General features: G+C 39.0%; 2 protein-coding genes and 1 long non-coding RNA gene across 3 annotated transcripts in view; 1 reads left to right on the top strand and 2 right to left on the bottom strand.

The window, feature by feature from the left end:
* Window positions 1–370: 370 nt before the first annotated feature.
* On the bottom strand, window positions 371–9,169 carry cbln4 (cerebellin 4 precursor). The gene is made up of 3 exons (XM_079676812.1): window positions 7,693–9,169; window positions 6,014–6,130; window positions 371–5,407 (listed from the first exon to the last, which is right to left on the bottom strand). The coding sequence occupies exons 1-3, from the start codon at window positions 7,999–8,001 to the stop codon at window positions 5,210–5,212; spliced, it is 624 nt and encodes a 207-aa protein (XP_079532938.1). The 5' UTR covers window positions 8,002–9,169; the 3' UTR covers window positions 371–5,209.
* A 1,076-nt stretch (window positions 9,170–10,245) lies between these two features.
* The window catches only part of LOC307035156, a 28,952-nt gene continuing 19,001 nt past the window's right edge, over window positions 10,246–20,196 (top strand). Inside the window, exon 1 of the long non-coding RNA XR_013807032.1 lies at window positions 10,246–10,333. This is a non-coding gene — a long non-coding RNA (uncharacterized lncRNA). The remainder of the gene's footprint in view (window positions 10,334–20,196) is intronic.
* LOC307035154 (uncharacterized protein) overlaps window positions 16,870–20,196 on the bottom strand; it is a 38,228-nt gene continuing 34,901 nt past the window's right edge. The window contains exon 17 of the mRNA XM_079674202.1: window positions 16,870–17,270. Within this exon, the coding sequence (XP_079530328.1) occupies window positions 17,169–17,270 (102 nt within the window). The 3' untranslated portion in view covers window positions 16,870–17,168. The remainder of the gene's footprint in view (window positions 17,271–20,196) is intronic.

Genomic DNA, 20,196 nt, shown 5'->3' with positions numbered 1-20,196 from the left:
AACACATCTGGCCCTAATCGTCTCCGCTGGCTCTGAACTTCCCATCTGACTAATGCCCCTTTCACACCAACGCGGTTACAGGGCCGGTTCGGAGCTGGAGCTTGAAAAGCACCCGTTTTTCCTGTTCACACCGCAGCCTCTAAGCTCCGGAATCCAGTTTGTTTCAAGCACCAAAAAGTTGTCGGCCTAGAAAGCAAACACCGCATACGTCACGCTTACGTTGGAGGCGGGGGGAGGGGCAGGGGCGGGATCAACCTCTAACAACAACAAAAAGCCCACGTTTTATCCAGTTTGTACACAACGATGGAAAACCTAAAACTTAACAAGCAGCAGTGGTCCACTGAAGAGACCAGCTACCTATTGGGAATCTGGTCTTCCGAAGAGGTACAGAGGAAGCTGGAGGGGAGCACGCGGTCCAAAGAACTTCTGGATGTAGCATGTAACGACTGTAAAGTTGGTAGTAAAGTCGTCCCATTTCTTCGATTTCGTTTCGACAGATCAAAACCAAAACGAGTAGCGCTTCAATACAATCGGCCATTGTTGTAGTTGTTGATGTGAGGGGGTTCTGCGTGGTTTGGTTTTATGAAGCATGCAGGCACGTAAACGGTTACGTCATGACGCAAACGATGACGCAATGACGCAGAACCAATCGGGCTCTGAGCGGTGTGAACAGAGCGGGAGCTGAACCGAAGAACCGGTTCCGAACCAGAAAAGCTCTAGCACGGAGCTGGAACGGGAAAAGCCTTGGTGTGAAAGGGGCATAAGAATGATTTTGAGCCTTTTTTGCGCTTCAGATGCTTCTGATGATTTCCATTGAAAAAGATCATTGTACATTCAAAAGTCAATGTCCATAGTAATCACAACATACAACTGTAAACATGTTAGGTTCACTCTTTATTTACACTATTCTGTGCATTTGAAAGACAACATCACATGTCTCTCCCAAGAGGACAACCTGCTCAAAGGGAACACTCATAAACAACTTCCAGCTCCTTCTTAAGGCCCTTTGCACTTTGATGTAATCAGATCTTCACAGAGGCTGAGCTGGAGGACTCGCTCAGTAAATTCAATTTAATGCAATGATTTAGGACATTTCTCAGAGCCCCACCTCGACTTATTACAGATTGATTTGAAAGGAGGCAGAAATCAAAGGGCCAAGAACAGAAAGAGGAAAATAATGTATTTTCTGACAGCCAAACTGAAAACACAATAACAGACATGATTATATAATGTGCGTAGATAGAACCTTCCAAAAAATACATTTTCAATGTATCACCAGACACAAAAGGATATGTTGCACATTTAAACCAATTTGTTTCCAGCAGATATTTTCTGAATGATCCTGTCAAATGAAACTGTAAGAATATGTTGTTGTTTTTTGATAAAGTGTTCAGCTGCAGCATCTGAAGCCTCAACCATTCCAATCTGTTTTCACAGACTCCGTACTTTCCACAACATTTTTTTATTCCAATTACGAAACATTATACAAACATAATCAATGAAGACAAAGAAAAGGGAGACAAAACAAAGAGAAACAACAGAACCTGGCTGTGTTTCAACTTTTTGATGCTGCTGTAAAATTGGAGTTCAACAATCACAATCAGAAGTCCTTCCTGTTGTGGACTAAATACAATGCTGTTTGCAACATGTTGTAAATCAAGTGAGGCTTTACAATAAATCACCCAGAACTAAAGTCTACTTGTGCAACAACTTAAACATTTGAATGCCTATATTATTGCTAATTTTCAGGTTCATATCAGTATTTAGTGTCTCTCCTGTGACATGTCTCCATGCTTTAATGTTCAAAAAGCTCTTTATTTTTCTCATACTGCCTGTGCTGCAGCACCTCTTTTCACCCTCTGTCTGAAACCAGAGCCCAGTCTGCTCTGATTGGTTAGCTGGCCGGATCTGTTGTGATTGGTCAACCGTTTAGATATGTCCTGCCCCTTAGTCTATCACGTATAGTGCATGCACAAAAACCTATATAACGCACTATACAGGAAACCCACAAAAAGCATAGAGCCTCTTTAAATGTACAATTAAATAACACGTTTTAAGGTTTTCAATGAACATTAATAACATGGTTTGTTCAAAAATGGTTAATGCATTCATTTGTCTTAAAAATAATTTCACACGATGTGCTGTTTCATTTTTTATGTGTTTTTGTTCATCAGTTTTTCACTCTTTAAATCACTGAAGTTCTGCTAATTGGTTCTACCAAAAAAGTTAAAGAGGGTCCATCCAAAAACAGCAGCGAAGCTCTGAGTTGCCGCATAAAAAATATAAAATGTTCTTGCAAAATGATGACTGGCCAATGCAACTTTAAAAAAAAATCCTCTGAAAACTATTTTATAAAAATCACGATTTTTATTGATCATTTATCGCCATATTTCTTCAATACATTAGTTATTGGAACATTTAATGATGACATTAAAACCTTTCAAGCCTTAGATTTACATCATTTAGGTTGAGCAATAATTGAATAACGTTCTGAAACTATCATCATACAGAGGCACAGTCCAGCTTCCACACTCATCATGGATAGAACAACGTGACACAAACATGAAGTAAAAAAGAAATATAGATTGTTTCGGTTCAGCAAGATAAATATAAATGGTTCCATAAAAGTAGCAGGGTTATTTAATAAGTGTCACCATCCTTGTCCCGTCAGATATCTGTCAGTGAATATATTTGCACTTTTACACCACAGAGTCCTTTCCTTGAGCATTTTAAGTATGGAGTGCGATTCCACTGTGAATCTTCAGAGAGCCTTTTGAGCTGCACACACATTCCTACCTCTGCCTCTTTATTCGTCGTAACAGAGAACTGTAGCAATCAGCTTCATCAGACGTTTTCTCGGCAACAAAAAATAAATGTCATTGATGCCGAGGGCAACATTCAGTCACTGACAAAAAAATATGTCAGTAAACAACATACATTTGATCAGCAAAAGTAAACGTTAAAACCACTTAACCTGACGAGAATGCAGACGATTTAAATACTTCTGCAGGAAAGCCTTTGAGGTTGATTTTAACACACTGCAGAAATGCAAACATTAACTCCTCTGTAGACATGAAGGGAAGTGCTGTGTACGCACAGGTTGAGCTCCAGAGCAGCTATTAAGGAGTTTATTAATTCATCATTTATTCAGGTGGCCCAGTGGAAGCTGTTTATGCTCACCAGCAGTGACAGGAACCCGTTTATTATCTACATGTCAACTAATTAACGTCCTTAGAGGTCCATTACACTTTATTAACATCCATAAACCACAACTTGACTTGTGTATTGTGAATACACAAGTTACACCTACTAGTTTTAACAGCAGATACATTTTGGGGAAATGTATGATGTATTATTTTATCAATATACTGACAACATATTTGAATGAACGTATCAACGACAACACCTTCAATGGCCTCCTTTTTATTTGCTTTCCCAACAATATGCGCTTTGACTGTAAAAACTAAAGCAGGATAACCCTTTCTATGGTTACCATTAGGCACTCACGTGTGGTTAAGTTCAGGGAAAGATGGCGGTATTGGTTAAACAAAAAATAAAAAAGCTCTAGCCGAATCCTCAACCTGCAATGACAGGTTTTGGTCACATGGGGGCAGCAGAAACAAGCTCACGCTGACATATTGTTGGCTTATTTGGCTAGTTTTGATAGCACACATTTGTTAGCTTGCACATCCGGCAGATAGGAAGCAGTATGAAAACACTTTTGGAGTCGTGTTTGTGTCCCTCTGTTGAATTTAAGTCAAATATTTCAGTGTTGGCTTCCGCTATTGGAACATATCCCACTCTTTTGCTGCAGAATGCCCAAGTATTTCCACCAGCTAGTTGCTAACTTTGTCTTTGTGCTTTGAGGCAACTCCATAATCAGCGTTTACTGATATTATCTATGCTTTTATAAAGAATAAGAGCTGCCTGATGAAAATAGTGCTCATTAGAGCAGAGAGAGTCAACACAAATGGTGAGCTATAAAACCAAAAAGAATTGGCTGAAAAAATTAAGCTTTCGAAATATCTAAAGGGAACTACAGAGTTGGTGATGATTATTCTTATTATCATGGAGCACATTTCACATCCATTGATCAATTGTTCTGATGGAAATATTGATTACAGCAGCTTTTGTTGACTAAAACCTTACTATACATGGGATCAGGATGCTAACTCAAATCTCCAGATTTACAATACATTACAAAAACACCAATTGAAGAAAACATTGCCACTGATAGTAATCCCTCCAAAGCATCTCTGCCAAATCAAATTGATGGAATATAAATGTGATTTCTGGGCGACTGGGTTTACCAGTAAACTGAAATAAACAAACAACCTTCATTCATTATTCACCAAAAGCAAAATATCAGTATCAGCAGTGATTCTTAATAATCAGAAAAATATGAAATGTGGACTCTGATAATGGACGGATAAGCACATTATGGGTTCCTGTGCACAGACTTTTGAATGAGCGACAACCATACTGAAATAGCAGAGTCATTCGTCGTTTTGCCTCAAATTGTGGTGGTTTTGAGTCTCTTTGTGGTATTTTTGAGCGTCTATGTGTAATTTTGTCTTGTGTTTGTGTGATTTTAAGGTTGTTTTATGTCTCTTTGAGTGTCTTTTTTGTGGCGCCTCTTGGTTCTGTCGTCTCTGGAGTTGTGCTTTTGACCCAGTAGGCCTTTTAAGTAATCAATGAATTCCTCTGATCACTAAACGCGCATTGCAATAAGCATTGATCTCTTTTTTTTAAAGCAAATACATGTTTGCCATCAAAGTGGCACCACCATCATCTCTTGACCAGAGTAGATACCCCCAAAAATACTTACAATTTGATTACTTTGATGATTCGCTACACAAGTAACACAAGCATATACAGTTTACACCCAAAAGGCAGATGTACTTGAATGCAACAGTTGCCATGTTGAACTGGGAAAAGTATTTTTTAGATTTTGAGTCTTTCTCTCTGAGGTTGCTTGATTGGCAGACACATCTAATAGCTCATCGAGTCTCTTTCATCTGGACGTGAACTCACAATCAGAGAACGTGAATGATTTCCAAAGTCTTATGTCTTCTCACTGTTTGGATCCTTTCCCATCTATCTCCTTTCAACATTTTGGCAAGATGGAGCAGCAATGTTTTGATTATACAGTGACAACACTTTATGAAGAAGTCAGGATGCTTACAATCTTCTTTGCTTTCATTTTTTCTCACAGCGGGAACACAAGAAAGCCAGAAAATGTTGAGTACTGCCATCCGCCAACTAGGTTTCCCTTCTCCAGCTTTAAGTAGACTTTGTCCTCCTTTTCTAGATAAAGCAGAACTCCATTGGTGGCCGCTTCACGAGTTACATCTTTGTCACCCGCAAAGGCAGAGATGACTGGTTTCCCATTTAACATCAAGTTCACCTGGATAACAGAAATAACAGTTAGAAACCTTAAAATACTGAATAGTGCTAACATCTTATTTGTAACATCTTAACCTCTTGTGCAAAACTCACCTACACAGTCACAGCTACTCATTATAAAAAATACCTTTAAGGGGGCCATAGTATGCTTTTTTGGTGTTTTTCCTTTCCTGTAGTATGTCATATCGTTGTTTGTGTATGTAAATGGTCTGCATTGGACTCCTTTGTTTACTTCAGTAACAGAGTGACATCACTATGGAACACTCGCCCTAACATTGGCTAACGCTCCAACACATTGTGCGTGATAGGCTAAGGGGCGGGACAACTCTAAGGGGTGGACCAATCATAACAGAGGCAGCCAGCTAACCAGCCAGAGCAGACTGGGCTCTGGTTTCAGACAGAGGGTGTACTGATATACACCTGAACATGAGTCTTCTTTAACGTATCAGATTAAAAATGAGGTGTGTATGATCTTTACTTCTTTCTTTAATTGAACGTAATGTTAAACCCACACCAAAATGTCCAAACAGTACCTAAAAAATACATTTTATCCCTCTCTAATACTAAAACAGGTTAACAATGTAAACAATAACACACGTTTTCTTACCTGTATAGTTTGGCTCTGGTACACTTTAATAACATGGAAGTTAAAACTGTAGATTCCTGTTCTAGGGGACAAAAATACTGACTCAAATGTGAAGTAGTTTCCTATATTCACCAGAACCTATGAGAAAGAGAGAGGATGTAAGAAAACATTATGACAAAGGTGTTTATATACGTAGCCAGCACTTCAGCAAAGGATTTTATTCAAGGAGGCTTTAGGATTACATGTGTTCATGAACACAGGTTTCACAACGCTGCACACACACACCCTGAATGCAACACACTTCAAATGATATTACATTTTTCCTCTCAATGGATCAAAACCCCGCTTTCAACTTTCATACATACTCACATAAAAAAAATTCTAAATGATGCTCAATGACATTATTTAATAAAAATGTTCCAGTTTGGTGCAAGGAGAGGATTTTTCTTCTAAATCTTTTCAGGCTCTGTCTCATCAGTGTCAGCACTGATGAGACAGAGCCTGAACAGATGTAGAAGCTATTTGATTACTGCTTTTTCGTCTAACCGAATGAATATTAAAGTGTTATGATATAATACATAAAAAAATGTTTCTTACTGTTGCTTGCAAACCCACTCTGAATATGTCACTCAGCATTAAATGCTGTCTGAATGTCACTAAAAGGTTTTAAGCACCTATTAGATGACATACAGTATTTAAATTAACTCCTTTGGGTCCTGATTGATGGAGGCAGGAACTCCTGCACATCTGAAACACACCTGATAAAGTCGCCACTGCAGCCTCCACCTTTGACAGGTGCTGCTTTCATAGCAACAGCGTGATGTGCACCAATCAGATGACATGCACTTTGTAGACAGCACAAGGTATTATGAGGCTACAAATGAGAGGGCAGGGGATCAGGCAGTGATATTGTTATTAACACCTAACTCTGCCCACCGCTGTGTGACTAATCACATTCTTGTTGGTTGTGTTGGCAGATTTTTTTGGGGTGAGAGAGGGAGGAGGGAGTGTTGAAAGTGATGCTGTGTGTGTGTGTGTGTGTGTGTGTGTGTGTGTGTGTGTGTGTGTGTGTGTGTGTGTGTGTGTGTGTGTGTGTGTGTGTGTGTGTGTGTGTGTGTGTGTGTGTGTGTGTGTGTGTGTGTGTGGTAGCTTGAAACAAACTGGCTCTGCAGGATGCCAGCTCTCCAACATCATCCAGACACTTTCCAACATGCAAACTACAAGCAGCCTAAAACTAAACTCTGAGGTGCAGATATTCCACTAAAATCAGCACGAATCAAAACGGTTCTCCAGGATGAAAGTTTAGGACAAAAAACACTAGACAAGAAAAAGGGTTTTGACAGATGGTAAATTATAGGGGAGTTGGGTTTTGTTTGTTTTACAATTATGTGTGGGGATGCAATTTTATTTGATGACAACCATTTTCATCAAACTGGTTGTTCTTTCATTCATGGATTTATAGTGGGGTGTTTTCTGCACATTTTTTTTTTGATTGCTTTATTATTATTTATTTAGTATTCATCTTTATTTATTTGTGTTATTGCATTTTGTTGTTGGAGAAAGTGACATTTGGTGTCATGTTGAAATGTTGAATGCAGAGTATTCACAGTCATTCAGTAAAGAAAAAAAAGGGGGGGGGGGGAATTGCTAAAAGCCAATTGAACCACTTTCTGACATTATAATGATAAAATCGTCCTAACCTGGTCGAAGTAGATTATTCTCGTTTTGTTGCTCATCTCCGACGGCTCGTGGTTGTTGCTCCGGACTGCAGAGAAAGCCACCTTGGAGTTGGCCGCGCGCACAGAGATGCCGAGCGGAGAGGACGAAGCCTTCCAGTCCGCGGTGGGGTTAGAGTCGCACACCACCAGACATTTCCCCTCCAGGACAATAGGCTCCGTGTCATTCTGAGCTGTGGCCACCTCAGAGAGCACAGTCCAGCTGAGCACCAGTATGAAATAGTTCACCATGGCTCCCTCTGCGCCTGATTCCGAAAAAAGAGAGCGTCTCATGTGCCACGCAAAGTTCCGAGTCCCTCCGGCTGGTTTCCCCCGCAGCAGATGCGTCTGACGCTGTGAAATTCTTACTGGATCCAAATGTGTGCCATATCCAAATGAGACCAAAAAAAAGAATAACTAAGCCTTCTTTTGCAGAATAAAGGGAATCAAAAATCACCGATTGTTGTCTATGCGTCTCATTTTTTAGGTAGACTTTATTTTAAGCTAGTGACAAAAGTAGATAAATGTTTTGGAGAAGACTGCTCCAGTGTGAGGCGAATCTGTCGATAAATCGTCCATAGCCCTCAGTCCCTCTCCGAATAACGCGTCTGACAGCAGCTGTTCTCCGCAGTGATGTGATGCCTGTATGTGCGCGCACAGCCATCCACTTTACGCACGCACATGTAGAAGTTGCCATTAACTGCTACAGTATGCGTAATTCCCTAAAAGTCTATATTTATCCTAAAAAAATTCAATTTTAGTATAGACTCATTAATTGTCGGTGTTCAGACAGGATATGATACAGGGGATATTCAGTTCTAACTGTCTTTTTTTTCTCGGATGCAGCAAATCCACTAAATAATTATCTCCAGATATATTTTTCATGGTTTTCCAGACTGTAATGTAGAAGTATAGAACTGAAAATGCCCTCGAGCAAGAGTTTGAGTGTTTTCTACCACAGCTTCCTCTCCACTGTGGCTGCAGGTAGTGACTCATCATAATCTCATTGCACAGGTGGGCAGAACATGTTTCAGATTTAATTTACAGCTGCACATTCCTGTGGTGCTCAACAGAAGTCAGTGAGGAGAAACCGTTTTCCGCCAGTACAACTGCTTTATCTTCAAATTCATTGGAGTATGACATTTTATGTAGATTGTAATGTCATTGATTTTGGGATCTTTAGTGGATTTTTTTCTCAGCATTAACCACTGTAAGCATTTGTTACCTTATACTGAATTTACTCAGTGTCGTCTTTTACTTTTTATCCTTTACTTTTTAAAGTAATTCATGCCTAACTTTTCTTGTATCATCTCTGTTTAAATGTTTTATGTATCTGTTCATTTATCTTGTGTTTAATGTCTGAGTAAAGCACTTTGTATCTAGTCTACTGCTGACAAATTCTGTATATGTTATATGTGTTTATGTGTGTATTTGTTCTCTATTACGTAAATACATTCGTGAATCCATGTGAAGTAAGATTTGTAACATTGAATAAACACACCATAACTTCCTTGTTTCTGCTTAGTGTTGTGAGCTATTCATTCAATAATTCAAAGGTTTATTTGTCACATAAACAAGGACCATAAGTAGTGAAATCCTATCATGTCATGCCCTTGAGGTACTATAGCTTTGAAGTAAATATAAAGAGTACAAAATTAAAGATATACAGACCTCAGAAGTTGTAATTAGGGATATTGGGGTCTGCTTTTTGCTATTAAACTGAAATAAGCCTGAATCCTGAAAAGCGCATTTGGTGTTAGGGATTCATTTGCTTTCTCATTAAATCCATGCTTATGATTGCAGCTTTTTGATCTTTGTGGCTGAACAACAAGTCATTAGGTTACTCCGTTGAAAGTGATAATATTGTAGAATTTTAAGCAGCCAACAACCAAAAGGGATTTGAACCCATGCTGATGATGTGAGGAATAGTGTCACACTTTTAAATGTTAAAAACAAGTTGAGAGCATGGTGTTAACAATAGCTTGTCATTAAAACATTTCTAGGTGGTTTGCAATGCATGAATATTGGATATCAGTAAAACACATTTTTTTAAAGGTTCTGTTTGTTATACTGGGTCATTTAATAAGCAATTCATCACATTCTTTTAGCTCATCATAAGTTTGTAGGTTTTATGAAAACCATGTATTGGCTGCCCTGTTTTCAGCTTTGTGACAATGTCTTTTCCAGCCAATCCAACAAGGTTTCCACATATTTTATTTAGAAGAAAGATACTTTTCTCAACTCTTTAAGGAACCCTTCATCCTTCATTTTATCATAAACAAACAAAATCACTACATTTGGAAATGAAAGTAACTAGTAGGCTAACTGAAGCTCGCTGTGAGATAAAGTTAGTAAGGAGTACAAAACAAATCACTCCAAGAACAGTAGCCAACTGGAGTAAACATTCCATCACTTCCGATTGGTTAGAAGGCGGAGTGAAAGTTACCTGTTGGTGGAATTACGTTAAGTCCCGCCCCCTTGTAGGTAGCATATTTGACACTGCAGGAAAAGGTATAAAGTAAACAAGAAAAGACGTGATGGATTTTAACGTGAAACCCGGCCGTGTGGAGGACAACAGACAAGAACATTGACCGAGGGGATCCAGGAAGCCTTTTACAACGTCCCGGTGAGTAAAATGTTATCTAAACTAAGCTAGCATAACGCAGCTAAATACCCTAGCTGAAGTGTTGTTGCTAGGATACGTTAGCTGCACCTGTTCAGAAGTGGAAAGTAACGGAGTACATTTACTCAAATTTTGTACTTAAGTAGTTTTGAGATACTTGTACTTGACTTGAGTATTTTCCATTGTATGCTACTTTTTACTTCTACTTCACTACATTTGTTTAACACCTTTAGTGACTTTACATATTTGGATGAATGATGTGAAATATAATCAGCACTTAAATCAGACTTTAGTTCCAACTCGAGTAAATTCACAAGCTGCGGTATACAAAGTGATTAAAACTAGCTGCACCTTTACCAGCTTTAATTGCATCACTATATTATAATCAACACATTTTTGCTACTTACTTTACTTTATAAAATCTTTAGCTATATATAAAATATGTAAAGATTTGATACTACTCCAATTTCTGAAACATCCATGCCGTTGGTTAAGCTTAGACTTCACAACCTTTTAAGATTCATAACTAAAAAGTATTTGGCATAGAGCTATAGGTTTTCGCAAGGTCTCATGAATTATATAATAGTTTTTTTAATTTTCAAGAAAATAATTGACATGACCTTGGAGGTTTTGGACCTTTTCACAGGTCTGTAAATCCCTCAAATAGTTGGACATAGTTTCATAGGCAGTACTTCACCGTCAGCCCTTATTATTAAACAGGAAGCAGGTTTAATTAGTACCCTTAATTGATAAAGTGAGTCATATATTTTATAGAGGCAAACGTTGAATCAACATACTTGGAATATAAATACATTAATTCATGCTGTATGTAAAGTATAAGCCTTTTTCTTTTTATATTAACTGGAGCAGTATTTAGATGGTTATAAATGGGTGTTACAGATTAATTTAAAAGAAAATGTCTGCATTATTTACACTGAATGTACATTGTGGCACTGTAGCGTACAGACGAGTGTCATCAATATTTTCATCTGACTTAAAGCAAGAAAGCTAAAAAGCAAGTATAGAAAATGGATAAATCCTTGAAATATATGTAGTATTGAATCATTGAGGTATATCTGGGCAGTCCAAAGCCACTGTGGCAAGAATGAAGCGTAATGATGATGCATACATTTGTTGTGAGAATATAATTGCTGCAGGACCTCCAAGGTCAAGAGACGTCAGTAATTATTTTACGTCGGAAATGATAATCAAAAGCTCTACATGTATAGGTAATACCATAGCTGTCTTGTGTTGTCTAGTCAGTGTCCTTGGTGTGAAAACAAGCTGAACAAAAGCGACTGGATGTTGTAAAATGTTGTTGGACATGACCTCATTGTGTTCATTGTTGGTGACGGATGTGATCTTTGGGCTCCTTGTGTTTAAATGACTTGACTTTGGTTCACAAAAAACAATTATCTCAAGCACTCGTGTGTTACGCTGAGTTGATGTTCAATGACTAGAAAATCAGTAAAAGCTAAAAGTCCTTTCATCCATTTATGTGTGTCTGCTGCTATCTTGGAGGCTGCCAGGTGAGACGGCATCTCGAAAAATGCTTCAACTCGTCATCAGATAGTGAACAAATCAAATGAGTTTTTCCCTTCTTCCTCCAGCAATTATGTCCTTTGAAACTAATGCAGACTATAGGTGGGCACGGAGCGTTTTATCACATGAAAGGGACAAAGAAAAGAGAAAGAAAATAAACTCAGACCTCCACTGGGTGTTGATAGAAAGAACATGTCTCTAAGGATTTTAATTAGTGGTCAAAAGGAGTTATATGTTCTCTGCATTTAACACGCTGAGCACAACAAGCCTTGTAGCATATAATGATGGGCTTTGGCAATCTTCAGAAAGACTCGATTTTTACAAAGTCATTTTACTTTTACACTTATTTAATAGAAAAGTTGTGCATTTTCCACTTTTCAAAGCAATACAATCTGCTATGTGCTTGAGGCAATCTGAGATGTGTGTTGTCACACCCTGGCAGAGGAAGCTGTTTTCCTCCACAGTGATATTTGTGATTTTTATTTGGGGAGATTTACTTAGAATCAACTCATCAGGAGTAAAATTGTCTTGATTTTTTGTCCTCCTCAGGGCATCACAATAAGCTGTAAACATTGACGTACAGTATTATCCTCACTTAAAGTTGACATGTTAGAAACCGCTTGCCTATTTAAATAAGCAGCAGACACGTAGCAACATTAGCATTCATTCGGAGTCTTGTTCGTGGCGATCTGATAAACGTAAGTCCAATATTCACCGTCCTTCCTCCTCTATTAAGTCTCCACTAAATCCTGAGGATAATATTAAAATATTAGCTTCTTAAACCACATCTATTTCCACGGGCTGTTTGCTGACTTTTTTTGGAGCAGAGCTAGTCATGTAGGGGAGTTCATCACAACTGTCTGCTCCTGCTTGTATCTGTGTTGATGGGAGAACAAAAATAGTCAATTGTAAACAAACAAAAAAGCCTTAAGATACTAAGAACTCTAAAGCTGAGGTGAACTGCAGATAATGATAGACAATACGACAGTTACAGGATCCAGCCATTGTTCAGAAAAACATTTTGATCACAGCATTAGGCATTGGAGCTGTTGCTATGTGTAAATGTGAACTTGTTTTCTCAGAACAAACTCCAACATGAAACCAAATAATACATCTGCAGTAACTTTATGTGCCGTCCTTTAAAAGTGAAGTCACTGGGCATTCTCAGGTTTTAAAGAGGTGACCCTGTGACTACATTTTGTGGCAACAACATGAAACCAGGAGGCAGGTTGGATACGTTGAAATGCAATGATAGCAAGAAGAAGCTCTCCTAAATAGAAAAGAGTTAATGAACTCCACCAGTTCATTCTACCAAGGAAGTATTTGAGTCCTTTACATCTTTGGTTAGCCTTGAAGCTAGCAGCCACAACAGCACATGGTTAAAAGGGAACGCATTCGGTTCATTTTCAGGTTCATATTTGTGCCTCTTCTGTAACATGTCTCCATGCTTTAATGTTCAAAAAGCACTTTACTTCTCTCATACTGCCTTTGCTGCAGCACCTCTTTTCACCCTCTGTCTGAGGTGCTGTTTGCACGGGAACAAAACGGGTTGTATATGCCACTTTTCTCGGACCCCTAAAACGATAACGGGTCCCAAGGTGGGTAGATCTGCGTACGGAACGCTCTCAGCGCTGCCTTTGATGCTGTTGACCACAACATATTGCTAGACTGTCTAGAAAACTGGGTGGGAGTTTCAGCAACAGCTCTAAATTGGTTTAGTTCCTACTTAAAGACAGAACAAACTTTGTCTCAATAGGCAACTACAAATCAACCATGACAAATATGTCATGCGGGGTTCCTCAAGGCTCCATCTTAGGACCTTTGCTTTTTAATATCTATATGCTACCACTGGCTCAAATTATTAAAAACAGCGATCTAAGCTATCACATCTATGCAGACGACACCCAGATTTATTTAAAAATTACACCGGGAGACTACTCTCCGATTTGAACAATGAGCAAGTGCATTGAGCACATCAATGACTGGATGACTCAGAACTTTCTCCAATTTAACAAACAAAAAACTGAGCTAATTGTTTTTGGAGCAAAGAAGGACCTATTACAAGTAATCACAGAGCTTCAGTCGGCAGACTACAAAGTAACTCATAAAGCTAGAAATCTGGGTGTAGTGATGGACTCAGACCTGAATTTTAACAGTCACATTACAACAGTTATTAGGTCAGCTTACCTGAAGAACATATCTAGGATTAAAAAACTAATGTTGCAACAGGATTTAGAAAAACTTGTCCATGCTTTTATTTTCAGTAGACTCGACTACTGCAATAGCGGATTCACAGGACTCACTAAAAAATCCATCAGAAAGCTGCAGCTGATTCAGAACGCCGCTGCTCGAGTCCTCACAAACACTAAAAGAGTGGATCACATCAGTCCGGTTCTGAAGTCTTTACACTGGCTTCCAGTCGACCGAAGAATTGATTTTAAAATACTACTGCTAGTTTTTAAATCACTAAATGGCTTAGGACTGAGGTGTATAAACGATCTCCTGCACAACTATGAACCACCAAGGTGTCTCAGGTCTTCTGGGTCGGGTCTGCTCTCTGTTCCGAGAATAAGAACTAAACATGGAAAAGCAGCTTTTAGCTATTGTGCTCCGACAATCTGGAACAAATTGCCCAAATCGTGCACGTCCGCTCAAACACTTCCTATTTTCAAATCCAGACTAAAAACACTGCTGCTTTTAATTGAGCTGTTCATACTCACACTGCAGTATGCCTTTTATTCATGTATTCTGTACCTGCTGTGTTGATTGATTGATTTAATTATCTTTGCTTTTTTATGCCTGTTTTTAAATGCCATTTAATAATGTGTTTATGCTGTATTTATTCTTAAATTTATTTTGTTTATTATTTTGTAAAGCACTTTGAACTGTTGCATACTGAAAGGTGCTATATAAATAAAATGGTCTTGCCTTGGGGGGCCAAACGGCTCAGTGTGTACGTCCTATACGATCATTTCCTGATAACGATGAAGCCATAGCCCCGCCTCTCCCGCTCACTGCTGTAGCATGGTCAGTAGCTACTGTCAGTAGCTGCTACTGCTACTGATGACCAGAAGGGAATGCTCCTGGCTCAGAGGATGACATCGCTGTCTCAAAGTTGTTAGGGTCCTGCCCAACTGTAACTGTTGGCCTGGGCAGTGTGGAGATTAATTGTTTACTCAACACCGGCTCAATGGTAACCACTATCACTCAGTTTCTTTGCCCAGAATTTTCAGGGAGGTCTCAACTCCTGTCATTGGCTTGAACTCCATGCAGCAAATGGCATCGAAATACCTTATGTTGGTTACTTAGAGACTGATGTAGAAGTTTTGGGCTAAGTTGTCCCTAGTTGGGGAATTCTGGTCGTTAAGGACCCCCCCGCACATTTACCCATTTTCTAATACTGAACTTTTACCTGATTATTTATATAATAAACTTTTGTAAACATTTTAACTTGAGGCCGCGTCCCTGTCCATCCTTTTATTCTTATCTGCGTGACTTGTCCTAAGGGCTCGTATTGGGGAACCCAGGTTAGCGTTAAGTATCCTAACCCCCTTTTATTATCGCAGCCCCCCCCCCCCTCCCCGGTGGGGCAGGTCACACATGCTACAGATGTTAGTGCTAAATCTACAGCTCCTCTACCACAACCATCAGCAACAAGTGGACATGGAGAACTACATGAACTATGTGTTGCTAAATCCACCACAGAGAATAAACAGAAGGGCAACCAGGCAACCATGCTCGGGGGTCTTCTTCGCTGCTTTTGGTGTATTTTGTGGCGGAAGTACAGCGCCACTTACAGGCCCGGCATATGTACTACAGCGTCTCCAGCGGGTGGAGCGGTCTTGTGCGAATGGACATGTTTATTGAGCCATATCAGTGTGAACGGAAGACTTTTTTGATATCGAATTCGATTCGTTTGTGTTTCGTTTGCGTTCCCGTGTAAATGGGGCCTGAATCCAGAGTGTAGTCTGCTCCGATTGGTCAGCTTCCAATTTTTTATTTTAGCCATTGCAGACCATTTACATGCAGACAAACTTAAATAAGACACTACAGGAAAGGGAAAACCCCAAAAACCGAAACAGTGCTATTGAAATACCTTTACAGTTCAAACCTTATTACAGATAAATGAATAAAAACAGTATCTGGTATACTCGTGATCTTCTCTCTGCCACAAAGGTCCAACGTGTCTACCTTGTTAAACCCAACCTCACAAAAAAGGAGACAAAATGGTCTATTTGGGTCTGAAATAGTGATTGGTTTTTACATAAAGTGATTACCTAAAAACTCAAAATGAATATTAAGCAGCTAATCTTCACATTTGTGAAGCTGGAACCAGGAAATCAGGCCACTAATCTCTTTTTGATTTCGGCTACAATTTTGATATATTGGAGAAAAAAAAAACATTTAATGGCAATCTGTTTCCTTCTAATGAATTACCACTGAAGACGCTATGTTCAATTAATGAGGAGTTTCTCCCTTTTAACAGAAAATATGCAGCTGTTTCTGCTCAGTAAGTAGGGGTCTAGTTCATTGTATCACTACAGTTTGAAAAAGGATCAGTATTTTTGTTGTTAAAACAGATTAAAAAGTCACACACACATACCTGTCCAGCACATACTGTAAATCAGTTCCAACCCGGGCTTAGAGTACCTTTCTACCTTTTGAAGGTGAATTTAGTCTTTCTCATCATGCCACAGTGCAGATGTGTTTTTTCTAAATCAGAGACGGCCTTGGAGCACCTCCTGGATCACTGGGAAAGCAAACGTCCCCGATCACAGAGCAGTTGCATGTTCAGAATAATCTCACAGCAAGAGTACACCAGCCTCAGCTGCCGTCTGAAGGGAAGTGTGTTTTGTTCTCCTGCCAGCAGACAGCTGTGGGTATTAGCAGCACAACACAGCATACACAGCGCTGGATTATCAAAATGCATTCCTGATTCGTCTGAAAACAACTGTCGGTAAACATCTAATCAACCCAAATCAAACTGACTTCTAGCATAAATGTGACATGGATCAGTTTTATTGTTCACAGCGTTATCATCCTTTCATCCAGGTGCATTATACACATACATCTTTACAATACATCACATCCAATGGCCTTTATAATACATCTGTACAACAACAAAGAAAAATACAAATAGCTTGAACAAATATACATCGATGCAACAGTCTACTTATATCAAACACTGCATTCAAAGTGTTTATTATTTTATCCCGCTGAAGTGTGACTAAGACCATCAGATCTCTCTTTGGTTTGTTTAACAAGTATCACTGAAGTCTCAGCGGCTACTCTAAACTCATATCATTTCAGCGTGAGCCCCCCTGAAGTCGTGGACAAACTGACAGATCAGCCCAAAGAGCTCCTGAGAGTCTTGGTCCGCTGGTTCACCGAATTTCACCTTGACAGGAGAAAAAACCGGATTAGTTGAATAGAAATTAAAAACCTTTGGTCTGACATCAAGTGGAGTTTACAATTAGCAACTGCCTTTACTTTCCTTAGTGAAATGATGCCTGAGTCAAGCTAATTCTTCTTTCACATAATTACTCAGCATGCAGTTAATTCCTTGAGTGCTCTCATACAATGAGGCGGATATGCAGGGTTAGGGTTAGGGTTGTTGAATTAATACTTTCACCTGGGTGATTAAGGTCGCTGAATTAACAAGGAAGTCAAACTTTATCAGAAAGGGTCACAGAGGCTAAGTGTACTAATTGGCGTATTGCATGCTGTTAAATGTGCAGGTTAAAGGTCAGACTCAAGATATGCTGCTGTCACTCTTTCAAAGTCTTTAATTATGTTAAACAGATTAAAAGAAAACCACAAGGCGCTATATTTCCTTATACTGTTTATATGATTAGTACTGACCAATCGCTTTCACGTCTCTTCCAACGCAACGTCTTATGTGTCATATATTTTGTATTCAACTTAGATTTCATGGTCATGTTTTATTTATTAATGAAAATTTGTTCTCATGGCCATATCCTTCTTCCTGCTTGCATTTATTTATTGAAGAACTCTCTCAAAAGCAGACACTTTCCCACCAAATCTAACTTAGTAACAACAAATGGATATGAAAGTCCAATTCCTTGGCATGCAACTAAGAATAACTTTATTAAAAGATGGAAAAATGGAACTAAAACCTACATTCAACCCAATTCCTGCAAACTAAATCCCTGAACTTAAGGATAGACTTCTGACATTTGTTTTAATGTATTGAAAGTTCAAACACCATCATTACAAATATATAGCAAATTATTCCTAACAATAAATGACTGATTAAGTCTTTAAATAATAACCCTGGCAGAAAAGACTAATATTGTCTAAAACATCCTTAAGCTCTGCCAACATCTCAAAACGTGAACTCTGACAGTGACTCTGTTTACATGCACACTAATATCTAGCTTTTATTCAGAATTTGATTACAGGACTGTCTCAGAAAATTAGAATATTGTGATAAAGTTCTTTATTTTCTGTAATGCAATTAAAAAAAACAAAAATGTCATACATTCTGGATTCATTACAAATCAACTGAAATATTGCAAGCCTTTTATTATTTTAATATTGCTGATTATGGCATACAGCTTAAGAAAACTCAAATATCCTATCTCTAAATATTAGAATATCATGAAAAAGTATACTAGTAGGGTGTTCAACGAATCACTTGAATCGTCTAATTAACTCGAAACACCTGCAAGGGTTTCCTGAGCCTTGAAAAACACTCAGCTTGGTTCAGTAAACTAAATCACAAGTATGGGGAAGACTGCTGATCTGACTGCTGTCCAGAGGACCGTCATTGACACCCTCCATCAGGAGGGTAAGACACAAAAAATTTTTTCTCAAAGAGCAAGCTGTTCACAGAGTGCAGTTTCAAAGCACATCCACAAAAAGTCTGTTGGAAGGGGGAAATGTGGCAGGAAACGCTGCACAACCAAGAGAGATGACCGCAGCCTTAACAGCATTGTGAAGAAGAGTCGCTTCCAGAATTTGGGGGAGCTTCAAAGACAGTGGACTGAAGCTGGAGTCCAGGTATCAAAAGTCACTGTTCACAGACGTGTCCGGGAAATGGGCTACATAGCCGTATTCCCATGGTCAAGCCACTTCTGAACTCAAGACAACGGAAGAGGCGTCTGACTTGGGCTAAGGAAAAGAAGCACTGGACAGTTGCACAGTGGTCCAAAGTCCTCTTTTCAGACGAAAGCAAGTTTTGTATTTCATTTGGAAGTCAAGGCGCCAGAGTCTGGAGAAAGGCTGGAGAGGAGCAAAATCCAAGTTGCTTGAAATCCAGTGTGAAGTTCCCACAGTCAGCGATGGTTTGGGGAGCCATGTCAGCTGCTGGTGTTGGTCCACTGTGTTTCATCAAGCCCAGAGTAAATGCAGCTGTGTACCAAGAGATTTTAGAGCACTACATGCTTCCGTCTGCTGAAAAGCTCTATGGAGATGAGGAATTCATTTTCCAGCATGATCTGGCACCTGCCCACAGTGCCAAAACCACCAGTAACTGGTGTACTGACCATGGCATTACTGTCCTCGATTGGCCTGCAAATTCCCCTGACCTGAACCCCATAGAGAATATGTGGGGTATTGTGAAGAAGAAGCTGAAAGACACCAGACCCAACAATGCTAATGAGCTAAAGGCCGCTATTGAAGCATCCTGGGCATCCATAACACCTCAGCAATGCCACAGGCTGATTGCCTCCATGCCACGCCGCATTGATGCAGTAATCCGTGCAAAAGGATTCCCAACCAAGTACTGAGTGCATTAATGGACATTTTCAAATGTTTGATTGTGTTTTGCTGTTATAAATCTTTTTTTTTTACTTGGTCTGAGGAACTATTCTAATTTTTTGAGATAGGATTTTTGAGTTTTCTTAAGCTGTATGCCATAATCAGCAATATTAAAATAATAAAAGGCTTGCAATATTTCAGTTGATTTGTAATGAATCCAGAATGTATGACATTTTTGTTTTTTTAAATTGCATTACAGAAAATAAAGAACTTTATCACAATATTCTAATTTTCTGAGACAGTCCTGTATATATGACAAATTAGTTTGATTATTCTGAAAACTCCTTACAAGGCCAAATGTTGCCTTTTTCCATCAAGGGATACAACGATACTCAGCACATACAGTAGGAGCATTCTTTGGACATGTATGCATGGTTGCATATCGTTGACTTTTTTACGATACCGATACCACTGAACGATACCGATACATATCGTGATACTTTCATATTGCATAAGGGAAAAATTGAATCATCCTGCAATTACTCCCATGAAGCGCTTTATGATATAGTTAACATGTCAAATGAATATTAAATTCAATTGTG

The sequence above is a fragment of the Notothenia rossii genome (assembly GCF_949606895.1).
Source record: "Notothenia rossii genome assembly, chromosome: 4".
NCBI classification, from domain to species: domain Eukaryota; kingdom Metazoa; phylum Chordata; class Actinopteri; order Perciformes; family Nototheniidae; genus Notothenia; species Notothenia rossii.
The sequence above is the reverse complement of the archived record's forward strand: the minus strand, read 5'-3'. Positions and strand labels throughout refer to the sequence as shown.

Bases quoted from the DNA above. Each gene is read 5' to 3' on its own strand.
- cbln4 (XM_079676812.1), bottom strand. From the start codon at position 8,001: ATGAGACGCTCTCTTTTTTCGGAATCAGGCGCAGAGGGAGCCATGGTG. The intron at 6,131-7,692 runs GTTAGGACGATT...TCTTTCTCATAG, and splicing joins GAATAATCTACTTCGACCAG to GTTCTGGTGAATATAGGAAA. The intron at 5,408-6,013 runs GTAAGAAAACGT...TCTGTTATCCAG, and splicing joins ACCAGAGCCAAACTATACAG to GTGAACTTGATGTTAAATGG.